The sequence below is a fragment of the Hevea brasiliensis genome, chromosome 17, assembly GCF_030052815.1.
Source record: "Hevea brasiliensis isolate MT/VB/25A 57/8 chromosome 17, ASM3005281v1, whole genome shotgun sequence".
NCBI classification, from domain to species: domain Eukaryota; kingdom Viridiplantae; phylum Streptophyta; class Magnoliopsida; order Malpighiales; family Euphorbiaceae; genus Hevea; species Hevea brasiliensis.
The window spans coordinates 6,851,707-6,867,554 of NC_079509.1; the positions used below are offsets into that span (position 1 = coordinate 6,851,707).

The 15,848-nt window shown below is 31.7% G+C and overlaps 1 protein-coding gene and 1 non-coding gene across 4 annotated transcripts; one reads left to right on the forward strand and one right to left on the reverse strand.

Annotated features, from left to right (window-relative positions):
* Positions 1–311: 311 nt before the first annotated feature.
* TRNAQ-UUG (transfer RNA glutamine (anticodon UUG)) lies at positions 312–383 on the reverse strand. Its single transcript has one exon. It is a non-coding gene; the product is annotated as a tRNA-Gln (tRNA).
* Positions 384–1,954: 1,571 nt separating this feature from the next.
* Positions 1,955–3,898, forward strand: LOC110637706 (bidirectional sugar transporter N3-like). Of its 3 annotated transcripts, none has more exons than XM_058140185.1 (7): positions 1,955–1,979; positions 2,138–2,219; positions 2,430–2,466; positions 2,699–2,774; positions 2,853–3,014; positions 3,171–3,290; positions 3,415–3,898. In XM_058140185.1, exons 2-7 carry the CDS (start codon positions 2,174–2,176, stop codon positions 3,685–3,687), a joined length of 714 nt encoding a protein of 237 aa, XP_057996168.1. In that variant the 5' UTR covers positions 1,955–1,979; positions 2,138–2,173; the 3' UTR covers positions 3,688–3,898. The 3 variants fall into 3 exon arrangements, with proteins under 3 accessions (XP_057996168.1, XP_057996167.1, XP_021643679.2); XM_058140184.1 differs by having other exon boundaries at positions 1,961–1,979; positions 2,564–2,774; XM_021787987.2 differs by lacking the exon at positions 1,955–1,979 and having other exon boundaries at positions 2,004–2,219; positions 2,564–2,774.
* Positions 3,899–15,848: the final 11,950 nt, after the last annotated feature.

Sequence of the window (15,848 nt, forward strand, 5' to 3'; positions counted from 1 at the left end):
CTTAAAGTAGATAGAGGAAGATTGATCAACTCTCATTTTTTTTTTTTTTTGGGAATTGGATCAATCTCAATTCATTTTACGCCAAGCATATTATTCATATATTTAAAGATGAATTATCAAATTCGAATCTCATAATGGGCCATGATTCATGCCATATGCAAAGATTAAAAATTATAATTTTGATTGGGCCTAAAAATCTTGTGATAGGAACAGGCTTTAGATTGGTGGGAACTCTTGTAAAGAGAAAAGCGTGGGTTGGGAAAATATATTAATGGGCCACCAATGGCATAAAACAAACAAAAGTAGATTAAAGGTCCTACCGGGAGTCGAACCCAGGTCGCTGGATTCAAAGTCCAGAGTGCTAACCACTACACCATAGAACCAATGCCCTCTAATCAGCCTATCTAAGAAATTTCAAGAAATCTGAAAGCTATCCAAGAAATGTTGAATCTGTCCTGGCTTTTAGGCTCGTTCTTCCCTTACTAGCATCAAGATTAATGGCTGGAATGGCTTTTTGTACATTGGCTTAATTATTATGTTCCATTACTCGTGTTTATATTTAATTTGGATTAGTAAATTAATAGTTACTCATGTATTGTGGCCTATTATTTATATACTCATATATCATGATCCATTAATCATATTTACATTTCAACCATTCATTATAAATTGTGTAAGTTTGCACCTAAAAATTATATTTTAAATCCGCCCTTTATATAAATAAGCATGTCTCTACATTAGGATAAATGGACAAGTACATAAATTGATTTAAAGTGTAAATCCAATGGCAACATGTTATAATGAATCATTAGCCGTATTGTTTAGGTGCAATTTCATTTTCCTTTGACCTCGAACGAGAACTTTGTACTATTAGGATTGGTTGGTAACACATTATCATACGCAATAACCACCATAATTAGCCGCTCATGGAAAAGCCCGACCTTCTATATTATCATCATGAAGATGAATTTTATACTAATTTTAGATCTATACCAAGTTCAGTTGATATTTCCCTTAGAGCTCCCTCCTATCACGCATTGCATTTTTCTTTTGGTGATATCTGTAACAAAAGGCAATTGTAGCTATAAATTAAGGCTCCGTTCAAGTACCTTTTCCCCCACCCTTTTTGCCATTGTAAATGAAAACATCAAGGAATTAATATTTCCTTAAAAAATAGAAATTTTTTTACCTAAATCTAGTTTCCTATAGATCTAATACACAAAATGTATGGTAGATTTATTTATTAAATATATGGGATTTATATATTTATATCTTAGGTTTATGATAAATCAGGTTTAAGTAAAAAAATTTAAGACATTATATTTCAAAGAGACTAAAAATTAATATTCTATTATAATTGTTTTTTTCTTTAATCTGAAGTGGAATTTATATGTTTATGAAGTGAACTTAATTTTCCATCTTCGCATTTATTTTTTTTTATTAAATCAAAATTTATATAAAGAAAAAGACAAAAAGTTGAACTAAATAATTAAACCTTCAATCATATCATGAAAGTATATGGCATTTTGTTTATTTGTCTTGTAGTTTTTCCAATCTAGCAACAAAATTAAAATGATAGTACTTTGGGAACACAGAAAACGAAAGGTGAGCCGATTGAAAAAGGGAGGACAATTATATGGTTTGGTTCATTTTGTCTCATACTATTATTCTTTTTCCGAAAGAGTATTAATAATTTTTGAAACAATGATATATATTAGCATTTAAGGAAAAAAATCAATTCACTTTAATTTGATTGATTTCCTTATACCCTTTAAAATTCGAAGGATGTGAAAAAGAGATAAGAGAGACATTTAATGGCTGTTTCACATGTGCACATTATCAGTTGGGTCCTATCCTAAAAGAGGTGAACTAGGCAGTTTTTGTCATGTCATGTGGACTCAAGAGAGATTTTACGTGAATGATTCTAAACTTTAATTTGGTTTACCAAATTCTTCAATAACTTGTTGCAGCACAGATAGGTTTTATCAGCATATCTTTATATCTCCCTTCTCTATTAATTTGTCACACCAATTGCACTCGGATTTCTGACATATATATTTTGGATAAGAGAAGGCTGGAGTTACGTTTTACCTGACAAACCTACTTCTTCTTTTCCTTCCATTTTTTTTTTTCTAAGGGGGAGAGGAAGACAGAAAGAGCTGAACCTGAAGAGATGAACATGGCTCACCATCCATGGATTTTCACCTTTGGCATTCTTGGTATGCACGTAAACACATATGGCTTCTTTTAACCCTTTCATTATCAGCTTTTCATGAAATGATGATCCAATTCCATCTGACTTCTGAATTCGATTCCCCAGATGTTGGAAAGGAAATTTTTTTGCATACAATGAACAGTAAATTCATTGGTCTTAGCAATTATAATTCCTAAGTAAGCTAACTTTCTTTTATGTTTTCTTCTTTTACTAGGCAACATCATCTCTGTCGTGATGTTTCTTGCTCCTCTGTGAGTATGGTTCTAGTATTACCACTCTATATATTTTGCCACAAAAAGTTCGTGATCTAATGAACAATTAATGACAAACTACATAGTTTCATTGCAGCCCTACATTTTTTCGAGTTTATAGAAAGAAATCAACTGAAGGGTTTCAATCAATTCCATATGTGGTTGCACTATTCAGTGCCATGCTTTGGCTTTACTATGCCACCCTGAAATCCAACGATTATCTTCTTCTCAGCATCAATTCTGTTGGTTGTCTAGTGGAAAGCATCTACATTGTGGTGTACATTGTCTATGCACCAAAGAAAGCCAGGGTAAGAATTTAATATTCCTTAATTTTCCCTTATATCGTGTTCTATTATGAATCATTTTGAGGGTGGGAATAATTGCAGATCCTGACTTTGAAGCTGGTACTTGTAATGAATTTAGGGGGATTCTCTGCAATCCTTCTTCTTACACATTTCTTTGCCAAAGGATCAAGCCGGCTGCAAATTGTTGGATGGTTCTCTGTTGCATTATCTGCAGTTGTGTTTGCTGCACCTTTAAGCATAATGGTGCGGAACTGAGGATGGCAGTTTTTTTTTTTCCTTTCACTGTTTGATTTTTAGGCTTTCCTTTGCTTAATTATTGTTAAATTTATTAATTAATTAGCTTATAGCTAAGAGCAGTGATGTAATGATAGGTTTTCTTGAATATTAATCACTCTGCAGAGGCGGGTCATACGCACCAAAAGTGTTGAGTTCATGCCATTTACCTTATCCATTTCCCTCACTTTGAGTGCTATTATGTGGCTAATATATGGTATCCTACTCAAGGACTTCTACATTGCGGTGAGTAGTTGATATATATATATATATATATATATTGAGAATACCAACGTAAACCGAGTTAATGCACTGTTGAAAATCTTTAATTAATTGACTTAATTTTTTTTGTCGATCGCAAAATTCACAGCTTCCAAACATTTTCGGAGTCGTCTTAGGGATAATTCAAATGGTCCTCTATGGAGTTTACAAGGACTGCAAGGAAGTTACAGAGGAGCAGAATCTACCAGAAATAATTGACGAAACGTTGGTTATGATGAGCCCAATCAAGACAACTTTTAAGGTGCATGCAGTGTCACTGCCCAATGAAGTGGGTAAACAGGAAAATTCAGACGATGATCACCCGAGAAAACCCAATGGTGATTTCATTGAATCTATCCAACTCAATGACATTGCTGTTTGATATGCTTTCCCTTCATTTCGATGGGAGCTGAGCTACCATTGTATCCTAAATATCTATTTATATACTTGAAATTCAAAGCTTGGCCCTTAGAGTCTTGTTTTTTACGCACTATGAACATGCTATTAGCTAATGCCATAGCTTAGCTAGATTATTGTCTCTACTTGTATTTTTTTATCTGATCCATAAGCCAATAAAAGGATTTGATTTGAAATTTGGTGCATATATACATATATTGATTTTGTTAGGTAAATTTCTTTAACATATCTGGAGAAATCAAACTAAAAAGTGGAGGCATAAAGTTTGTTTCTTGACTAATTTTTTTTTTAAAGTTTATCTGCATCTGATTAATCAGATTAATCATGAACTCAAAACATAAGAAAATTTCTCAATTCTTTTTTAAATTTATATATTATGTAGTGTGCTTAAAGCTATTTAAATAAATTATGCAAATTATTTGAGTGACCCACGAAACATGGCTGCAACCTAGTCACTGGTCTCCACCACTTGAAGTAATGATTAAGGTTAACTTTGATGGAACTGTAGATAGAGGATCGATAGCTGCCTTTGCTTGAAACTCCGCTGGTTTGCCTTGTGGATGGAGCTGCAAACGGCTTACTGGAATGGAGGATCCTAACGTTCTTGAAGCCTTGGCATGAAGGGAAACAATCACAATAGCTCAATCTAGGGGCTTCCAAAGAATTTTTACAGAGGGCAATTGTCTTCCTGTTATTCTAGCAATCCAAGATGCAGCTTGTCCTGTTGATATCCAAGGTGTTGTTAGCGACATTATCTCTATTGCTTCGTCTTTAGAGAATTGTAATTTCATCCATATCAATAGGGTTGAAAATATAGCTGCACATAATTTAATAAGGAAGTGTCTGCGTGATAATTCCTTTTATTATAATCTTTTGATACAATTCAGCTATATAATATCTTCTTTAGCTTCTTGAGACCTTTTAATCAATTTTATCTTTGAAAAAAAAAATCTTTCATTTTAGGAACAAAAGCCTAATTACACCCAACCCTTCAATTTCTACTAGAAAAATTAATTTTATCCTTTTATTTCAATTGTGGTTGATTAGAACTTCCAGTCTAATTATCATGACATATTATAAAATTAAACACTTAAAGAAAATTTAAAGATTAACTTGTCAAGTGAATTTGAGATCAGAATTGGTATTGTATTTTTTTCTTTTATGAATTTTTTAATTGCAATGTGAAATTTTTCTTTAACTAAACTAAAAAAAAAATTGAATTTAATATGGACAGGCTATTCTCCCTAGCCCATTACAAAGTCCCAAGCCCAACAGATCCTAGCTTGGAGCTAAAATCATTGTGCTCTTCGGCATCACAGCGCCGCCATCGTCACTGGGTAAAAATGTTCAACATAAAATAGGGGAGGATCTCTTTAGCTGAAATCATCCTCAAGGAAATTAAACCATCCTGACCTAGTCGACAGAAGTCAAAAAACTTGAACCCCAGCAACCATGAGACCCACCAGGAAAACTATTGAACCATCGGCCAAGAGGTAGGAAGTAGAAAAGAGACAGAGCCCGATAGCCTCAAAAATATTGAGATAGATCTTGGCTCTTAATTTGTGGGAGAAAAATATATTTGTACAAAATAATTAACATAAAATTAAATAAAATAATATATTTTAAAATAATAAAATCTTTACTTATTAAAAATAAATGCATATCATTATTAATAAGAAAATTTATAATTTAATTTCTAAATTTTACTATTAATTATGATTTGCTTCTTATATTTTAAAAATTAAAGTGAGTTCATCCCTTATATATACTTCCTTCAAAATTAAGGTCCCTCGGTCTATTTTTAAAATAAAGATGCCACCAATGACTTGTGGAAAGGCTAATCTACCCTTTTTAACTTTAGGATTAATTATTAGAGGAAATTAATCCAAAACAGCTGCATTCTTCACTCCCCCATCTCTTCTCCGACGGCTCCCACGGCCCCTCCCTTTCAATTTCTGTTGCCCATTTCGAAACTTACCATCATTTTGTGACTTGCCGGCATCATAGAACCCACCAAAAGGAGGAGGTGGGTTCATTTTCTGATCTCCCTCTCGCACCTAATTTTCGACGAAAGGCCATTTTTTAAAACCAGGAGAAAGCATACTTTTTTTTTTTTTTCATCTAATCTGTGTATTTTGATATAAATCCTGAATATTCCCCGTATTCTAAGCTACCCATCAATTTTTAATATCCAAAAATGCACAAGTGTTGAAGCGTGTAGAGAACTCAAAAGCTCCAGTCCAAGATTCTTTTTCTTTCTTGCTTCTTGACCTTCTTGGTTTGGTTTTGAATGTGGCAGTGTTGTGTAATGGAGGCAAAACCAATAATTTAATTAGGCCAGTGGAGAAGACCGTTGATATGCCTCTCGATAGTGATGTTTTCCGAGTCCCTCCGGCTACAGTGCTCCTCAATTTCTTGTTATTTTTAATTTTCAGATATTGAGTGACTTCCTTTCCTCTACTTTAGGAGATGGCTCTTTATTTTGTTTATCCGTTGGGATTGGGATTGGGATGGTCCAAGAATTTATTATTTTTTTTCAAATTCAAGACGTTTTCTTATTTTCCTTTAAAGAAATCTGCCGGCCACCCAATTGAAATTACATAAACTTGAGAGAAAGAAAGGTAGAGGATAAAAGATTTGATGAAGAGACGGAAAAATTTTTTTGGAAGAAGATTGAGATTATCTGCGTGGGTTGGTGTGACGTGATGGAAGAAATGGTTAATATGTTTATGTATAGAGGAATTTAGGTCATGTTTGGTATTGTTTAGTAACATTAAGAAAAATTTGATGTAATGGAATAACAATTATATAACATAGTCAGTTATATTTAAAGTAACGTAATAATTATTATATATAAAATTAGATATAATTATAATTACCTGTTTAGATTTTTTAATTTATTATCAATCACCACTATTTGGCTATCATTGCTACTACCACCACTATCTCTACCTTCTCACTACTATTACCACCACCACAACCACCACAATCAACCCTACTATTTTGTTATTATCATCGTTAACACCACCACTACTATTTGACTACCGCTATCACTATTTAACCACTATCATTTCTACCACCACTTGGCTACTACCACCACCACCACTTGGCTACTACCACCACTATCACTGTCGCCACTACCACCACCACCACTTAGCCACTACTATCATTACCTCTCAACTACCAATCATTGTAATAATTACTACTTATTATTAACACTATAAATAAATTAAATACAACTCAACTTAATTCAATTAAACCTTTATCTTAAAAATTTGGGGTGGGCTATATGAATTCACTTTCTCCACTTTAAACGATTTTGGGTTAAATTCTCAAAAATGTGTAATGCTTCTAGGTCATGTTGTACTACTCTCCTCCAAGTCAATTTAGGTCTACCTCTTTTTTTCTTTCTATCCTCTAACCTAAAGTGCTCTACTTGTCTAACCGGAGCCTCCGTATGTCTACGCTTCACATGACCAAACTACCTCAATCTCCCTTCTCTCAACTTATTTTCAATTGGCACCGCTCCTACCTTTTCTCTAATACTCTCATTACGGACTTTATCTAGTCTAGTATGACCACTCATCTACCTTAACATTCTCATCTCTGCAACTCTTATCTTAGACACATACGACTCTTTCAGTGCTCAACACTCACTACCATATAACATAGCCGGTCGTATGGCTGTATGGTAAAATTTTCCTTTCAACTTATTAGGAATCTTACGATCACATAAAACTCCCGTGGCACGTCTCCACTTCAACCATCCGGCTTTAATCCTATGACTAACATCCTCCTCACATCCCTTATCTACTTGAAGGACTGAGCCTAGATATTTAAAGTGATTACTTTGGGACAGTACCATTCCATTCAAACTAACTCCTTCCCTATCACCAGTTTGGCCTTCACTGAACTTGCAATGCATGTATTATGTCTTTGTTCTACTTAACTTAAAACTCTTTGACTCTAGAGTACTTCTCCAAAGCTCTAGCTTTCTATTACTCCTTCTCGTGTCTCATCTATCAGAACAATATCATCCGCAAACATCATGCACCAAGGAATACTCTCTTGTATATGTTTCGTCAATTCATCTAAAACTAATGTAAAAAGGTAAGGGCTTATGACTGATCCTTGGTGTAATCCAATTGAGATCGAAAAATCTTTTGTGTCCCTTCTCACTGTGCACACAATAGCAGTTGCTCCTTCATACATATATTTCAACACTTGTATGTACCTAATAGATACCCTATTTTGTTCTAACACATTCCATAAGACATCTATTGGAAAACTATCATAAGCCTTCTCCAAATCAATAAAAACCATGTGTAGATCTTTTTTCACATCTCTATATTTCTCCATCAAGCTTCAAATGAGAAGGATCGCTTCCATAGTTGAACGATCGGGCATGAAACCAAATTGGATTGAGAGAGATAAAAGTATCATGACGTAGTCGATGCTCCATAACTCTCTCCCACAACTTTATAGTATGACTCATGAGTTTAATTCTCCTATAGTTTGAGCAACTCTGTATGTCTCCCTTATTTTTAAAAATAGATATTAAAATACTCCTCCTCCATTCATCAGGCATTATCTTTGAGTTTAGAATCTTATTAAATAATTTAGTTAACCATGCCATTCCCATATCTAACAAACACTTTCACATTTCAATTGGTATTTTATCGGGTCCACAGGCTTCACCAACTTTCATTCTCTTAAGTGCTTCATTTACTTCTAAAGATCTAATCCTTCTAGTATAATTCACATTCTTTTCTATTGTTCTATAATCTATATTCATGCTATTACCATTTTTACTATTATTAAAGAGATTATTAAAATAATTTCTCCATCTTTATTTAATGTCCTCATCTTTCACCAATACTTTTTCTTCTTTATCCTTAATGCACCTAACTTGATTGAGATCTTGACATTTCTTTTCTCTCTTCCTTGCTAATCTATAAATATCTTTCTCCCCTTTTTTAATTCCAAGTTTCTCATATAACTTTTCAAAGGCATGTGCTCTTGCTTCAATAACTACCTTTTTTGCCTCTTTCTTTGCTATATTGTACTGTTCATATGCCTCATTATTATCACATTTAGGTAATTTCTTATACCATTCACTTTTTCTCTTTACTGCCTTTTGTACTTCCTCATTCCACTACCATCTCTCTTTTGAGGATGGTCGATGTCCTTTAGACTCTCCAAGTACTTTTCTAGCTACTTCTCAAATCTTTGATGCCATCTGTATCCACATATCATTGGCCTCCGTATCCAGCTTCCACACTTCGGACTCGAGAAGCTCATTTTTGAACTTCACTTGCTTTACTCCTTTGAACTCCCACCACTTTATTCTAGCTATACCATTTCTTTTGACCTTACTTAAATTGTTCCTAAACTTGACATCCAAGACCACCAACCGATGTTGACTTGTTAAAGTCTCTCCTGGAATGACTTGCAATCCTTGCATAATGCTCTATTTGTCTTCCTGGTTAAGAGGAAGTCGATTTGGCTTCTATGTTACCCACTTTTGAAAGTCACTAAATGTGACTCTCTTTTTATAAAGTAGGTATTTTCTAGTATTAGGTCGTATACCATAGCAAAATCCATGATGCTTTTTCCCTTCTCATTTCGCTTGCCAAAACCAAAACCTCCATGAACATTCTCATAACCTTGTCTATCACTTCCTACATGTCCATTCAAATCTCTACCAATGAAAATATTCTCTTCATTCGGTATGCTTTGCATTAAATTATCCATATCTTCTCAAAACCTTTGTTTACTCTCACTGTCTAGTCCTATTTGTGGGGCATAAGCACTAACTATATTTATTGCTTCGCATTAAATTATCCATATCTCCTACTCTTTTCACAGCTATTATTGCGTCTTTCAATGTCCTATCTATGATTATGCCCACTCCGTTCTTATTTCTTTCATTTTCGGTAAACCATAATTTGTACCCTGAATTACCCACTTCCTTACTTTTCTCTCCTACCCATTTAGTCTCCTGAATGCAAGCAATATTCACCCTTCTCCTTTCCAAGGTATCCACAAGCTCCATTAATTTTCCTGTAAGTGATCCAACATTCCAAGTACCAACCCTGATTCTCCTCCTATCCTACTCTTTCCTAATTGGTCTACTTCTATGATATCTTCCATTGTTTTCTATGTCTATCTTGTGTTCTGTTCCACTATCTGTCCTATGGACTAACTCCTTTACCCACACCCGTCCATGATGTGAGAACCCTTGCTCACTTAACACCACACCCGAGCGCCGGCATGGCGCGTCGCTTTCGGTGAATGCCCTACACCCTTGCATATTTCTCACTACAGCCAGGCTTCTATGTAGCTCATCGTTAGTAGAGGACGCCCCAACGTTTATATCATTTGAATCCATATCATAAGGTGTAACAAAATTTTTACGCTGGTTGTTACCTACCGCAACCCTCGTCCTTTATCCGAGCTTGGGACCGGCTAAGTACAAATTACTTAGGCGGAGTTTATAAATAAATTAAATATTAAAATAAAAATTAATATTATAATTTACTGCTTATATTTTTATCTTGCAACTAAATATAAGAATATAATAACAATTATATTACATTACATTACAATTTTAATTGCTTAACATAATTAATGACATTGCATTACATTACGCTTTACCAAACGTAACCTTAGAGTATTTTAGTCATTAAAAGATTTCTCTTTTTTAGATCAAGGAAGAAAAAGCTCGAGTATTAATAGATTGTAAATGATGCTTGAAATAGCTTAATATTTAAAATATAAAAATTAAGTTATGATTAGTGATAAAATTTAAAGACTAAATTGTAACTTTTTCTTATAAATATATATAAAAAAAACACCATACTCATACATTTTTTTTCGTCGGAGATATTTATACCTACATCACCTAAAAATAATAATAATGAAATAAAATACGCACTTATAATTTACTTCTTTTAGATGTTTTAATAGAAATTGTCAACAAATATTGCAAGAAAATAGTTCTACGACTAATAAAGAAGCTATACTTTTTGTTTTGAGGGGGTGAAAAAAAAAATTAAAAAAAAATTATGAGAGGAACAAATAGTGATAAATGGTATACTATTTTTTCTATCACAAATAATATTTATTAAAGGCTTTTTAAAAATGTTAGGAGTAGCTATATGTCGAATGAATAAATAATAAAGTACAAGACAATATATAATAAGAGAAAAGCAAATCAAATTGACTTAAATTATTTTTATGAAGGAAACTCTAAGTTTAATATATGAATTTTGTTATATATATAGTACTACAATAAGTTAGACTCAAGTGAATCTATATTTTAGTAAAGCCAAGACAAAAAAAGAAGAGGCTAGACCTGACTCTATATGGACCACTCCATATAATACAAGTGTTTTTTTTTTTTTTTTTTAAGTTGTGGTATAAGTGGATTGCAACTTGTATTTAAAGGGACAGTGGAGTACTGTTACAAACAAGAAAGAGGAAAAGAATATAGCAAGGAGAAGTCAAATTAAATTAACTTATTAAATCAATTTGATAGAATCAACTCAAACTCAATTTATGAAACTTGCCTACACTCTCTGAGTAAGAGAATTTCACACTGGCCCCAACTCCAAAAATCCACCATTAATTGCTTGACTTACTTTACCCTTCGTGGAAAAGTAAATGTGGCCGGAATATATCTTGAATTTACTCATAATCATGAAAGGAAAATACGCTTGCACTTCTGGAAAGTTCTAAGTTCACAAATTTAGCATAAAGGTTTGAGCGATGTGCATGGCGTCTTATTTGTGGCAATTTCAATAGGCTAGGTATCCTTGATTCTTATTGATCTCCATGTCTACGTGCGGCGGTAATGGTCGACTCTTTTTCGTTCTGGACAGGAATATATATTTCACCTATCAGAAATATTAGGGTTTCTTTTTGGTAGAATAGAAAGATACCCTCCCTAGTCAAATTTCATATGCAAAACTCAAATACCTTTACAATATATATATATATATATATATATCGAAATTATAAGTGTCGAGTGATCATTCTGGAGTCGGCAGTGGAATTCTTGTCAGCTTAATTATATTTCTTAAGTAACCTTTCATGACAGTGGAATCACATATATGCATCTTGTAGCGGTGTTTACTTGGTGATAAAACATGCAGGTTTATGTAATATAGTATTAAAAATATATATATTAAGACACTTCTACATATAGTCTGATTATATGATCAATTGAGTTTATTAATTCGAATTAAATTCACTAATTTTTTGAGAAATTTTAAGTCAATAAAATCATTTTATTTTCAGTTATTTTTTCATATTTGTATAATTATGGATAAATCAATGAGTTTTAACTCAGCAATATTAGAGTCATTTTCAAAATTATGAGACCTCAAATTTAAATCTTAGTCGAAGTTAATTATATTAAAAAAATATGTAATTATAGATAAATATAAATAATGTAGAGTAATTTTATTAATTTAAGTTCTGTTTGTTTTTATAAAAATATTTTTTACTATTTGATTGTAATGTTAAATTAATAATATGTATTTATATTATATATCTATAAGTATTTTCATGTATCAATAAGATTATTAAAATTTATAAAATAAAAAATTATTTTATCTTTTAAAAATAATTACTTAATTTTCTCTTTAATTAGAAATTATTTTCCGTTAACTCAACTTTCTGAATGCTTCAAACATTTTTCATGAAATAAATAGAATATTAATCTATAAATAATGTGATAGACTGAACCATCTAAAGTCTATTTTTTAATCAAAATTCAAAGAAGGGATAAAATATAGTATTTTAGAATGGTAAGCCATATATTATTTTGAAATCTTCACCAAGAGATTGGGATATCCACTAAGTAGATTGGTAGAATAAAATAATATTACAAAATGAATCATATAGAGTAGGGCTAGTAGAAGGGTCATTGTGCTTGTGGCCAATGACATACTAAAATTAGTGGGCAAAGTAGAATTGAAATTAGTAAAACAAAGGTTAAAAACTAAAAGCAAAGGTAGTTCGCGTCAATGGTGGAAGTTTCTTTCAATGCCCACTTACGAATAATTGCACTTCCTAATTTAACTTTTTATGACAACAACGAAACCTCGTATCCCATAAATGTCACACGTAGCAACTCACCTGTCCAGTCACACGAATATCTTGCTTAAAAAATTGTTAAAATAATCATCGACCTTGTATTATACTAATCATAAGTGACATAGTTATCTATATAATGGTTCACAAGAGATCTATTTAGCATATCTTCTCAGTTCAGGTGGTCTATATTATACTCTTCACCTAACACACTTCTAACCCCATCTTTACCCATTAAAACAAGTCATTCCAATCCCCGTTTCATATTATATATCTCACTTTTTCTCTTTGAATTATTCTTTTTCTAGCCTTGGAAAGAACGACCCTTTGAAATGACGTCGAAGAAGAAACAAAAATAATAACTAATTATGAGGGTTCCCCATTAGATTTGTAAATGGTATGCAATTTGGTGGCGTTAAAAGATGTATGACCAAAGGTAGGAGAGATTTTGATTTTGAATCCCATCTATTATATATATTTTTTATATTCTTAAAGATATGATATGTGAAATTTTTAAATTTGAGACTCTTTTATTAATATAATGAAGTTTTCTTTATTATTCAAATAAATAAATATTTTTATTTTTTTATAAAAGAAGAAAAAAATAAATTAAAAGTAATTTTTTATATTTTTAAATTTTAAAAGAAATAAAAGAATCGGGATTTTTTTTATAGAGACATGCTAAGTTATATGATTTTATTAATCAACTCTTTACATTAAGACATGCTACATGCTAAGTTATATGATTTTTTTTTTTTTATAAAAGAATGGGGAGTTATTTATAACATAAAGCTCATTTTAATTATATTGGTGTATACAAAACTTTTATAAAAAAAAAATAGTGACTTTATTTTTTGTTATGATAATTCTTGTATCATATAAATAATAAATTTAATAATTAATAGATATATTTACCTTTCACTTTTTAAATGGATAAAAATTATTAAATTAATTGATTAATTGTGATTTTTTTAATAGATTAGTTATATAAACGTTATAGTCTCAAAGAATTAATGGAGTAGTTCAAAAGGGATGAACCGAATAATAATAATAAGAAAAAATTACCAATAAGTATTGAATATAGTAGTAAAATCATTATATTTTCAAGAGGAAAATTCATATTCAATTTTTTAAAAAATATTATTGTGAAAGATAGCTGTAAATCCTGAAAAAATTAATTTTTTGTGAATTATAAAACGGACAATACAGAGAATACCTAATGTATCAAAAGAAATTTATAAAAAAATAATGGTTACAAACTTCTAATAGTATGTGTAATAGTATGCATCAAATACATATGGCAAACTATAAAATCATTTAAGCATATCACCAAGCCATTTACTCAACACATAAATATCATTCAACTAATTTGAAGTGTTAAAATTTAAAGAGAGTAGGGAAGTAAGATGCAAAACCCAAGTATTTCTAGCTGTTTGACTCTTAAGCCTCTATATTCACCTCTCCCCTTCGAAATTTACTCTTCACTGCCTAACTTTTTTCACAGTAGGAGTAGACTTGTATGCCAATAAGTTTCATGGGTACGTGTCAACCTTTTACAGGAGTTTCTCTACATTCTTTTTCCTTCAAATTTCACCAAAATACTTGAAAAACATTTACAATCTTAATACATAGGTTTGAATAAATTTTTAATAAAAAACAATATTTATTTGCACTTTTGAAATATGACTATTGGAACAAGAATCATGAAAAATGGCTCCTTAAAAAAGTGAAAGACTAGTTATTATTTTATCTTTTTCGCAAAACTGTCAAGTCTATAAGTCATGAAATTAAAAAAAATAATTTTAAAAATTAAAAATGTACTTTTAATATGATTTACAAAGCATTTTGGACCGAGTAGAAATTAGCGGTCTAATTTTAGAATTAGATGTTTAATTTTGCTTCTGCCATCAAAGATATGAATTCATTTTGGGTCTTTAAAAACAGTGAACAAGAATTATAAAACTTGTTTAAAATTTTAGATTTAGAAAACATTTATAGCAAAATAATTTTCTTGATCAATCAACTTTTTATCTTTTATATAGAGTCTTTGCAATTACAAATTAAAAATCTACTTAGAAACTTTAATTTCATTAAACAATGTTTAAGCCTGTTCAACTATCTAACTACATCTTCAAATCATGCTTTCCCATTCCATCAAAATTCTTAATTATTTAACATATTAAAAACAATTAAAAATGAATTGATCTCAAATAAATCTTACTTATTCATATATATATATATATATATATTAAATTGCTTTTATTAAATTTATTATCATAAAAATTACTTTATTTCGTAATCTTAGACCTAACAGTCATAAACCTGTGCAGTAAGTATAGAAAATGGTTATAAAGACAAAATGGTGGCGCAACGTCACAATAGGAAGCTGAGTTTGAATTCCCCGTTCACGCGTGCCAGTCTAAAAGCAAAAGCAATACCTGAAGCAGATAGAACGCAGACACCATTTTTTATTTCTTTTTCTTGGTGACTAATCACCTGATCGAACATGAAAATGCCCATCACTGTTCATTTTCTGAATAGTGCGCTGACGAACTTTTTGCCAATTAATCAACCTCTGAGGTTACACGTGTCGTGGGTTGATGTGAATTGAGAGGCATGAATATTCCATGCAATAGTCGGTCGTTTCAATTTTTTTAGTGGGCGCGATTGGGCGTAATCATTAGGGATCTTTGACGGTTGGGCGGTACAGTAATGACAAATGGGAGTGCACAGAGAAACGGCTGTGCCTGTAGAAGAAGACAAAAATTTAAAGAAAGTGAGACGGTCACGTGAAAGGGAGGGTCTGAAGTGGGAAAAGGCTTGCTTAAATTTGTGGAGTGTTACGTAAGTCAGGCAGAATAATAACACAAAAGCCCTGTTGAGTTGGCATTTTAGAGCGCGCAATTTTGGTGCCACAAGCAAGCTATCTTAGCAATCATTTACACAACACATTCTCCTCATGCACCACTTTTGTCTATAAATACGTCACATTCTTTGTGCATTCGCTTTATAGAACTCACAAACCTA

Excerpts from the sequence above, each read along its gene's own strand:
- LOC110637706 (XM_058140184.1), top strand. The coding sequence starts at position 2,174 with ATGAACATGGCTCACCATCCATGGATTTTCACCTTTGGCATTCTTG. Across the intron at positions 2,220-2,429 it reads TTTCACCTTTGGCATTCTTG|GCAACATCATCTCTGTCGTG; the intron begins GTATGCACGTAA and ends TTCTTTTACTAG. Across the intron at positions 2,775-2,852 it reads ATGCACCAAAGAAAGCCAGG|ATCCTGACTTTGAAGCTGGT; the intron begins GTAAGAATTTAA and ends GAATAATTGCAG.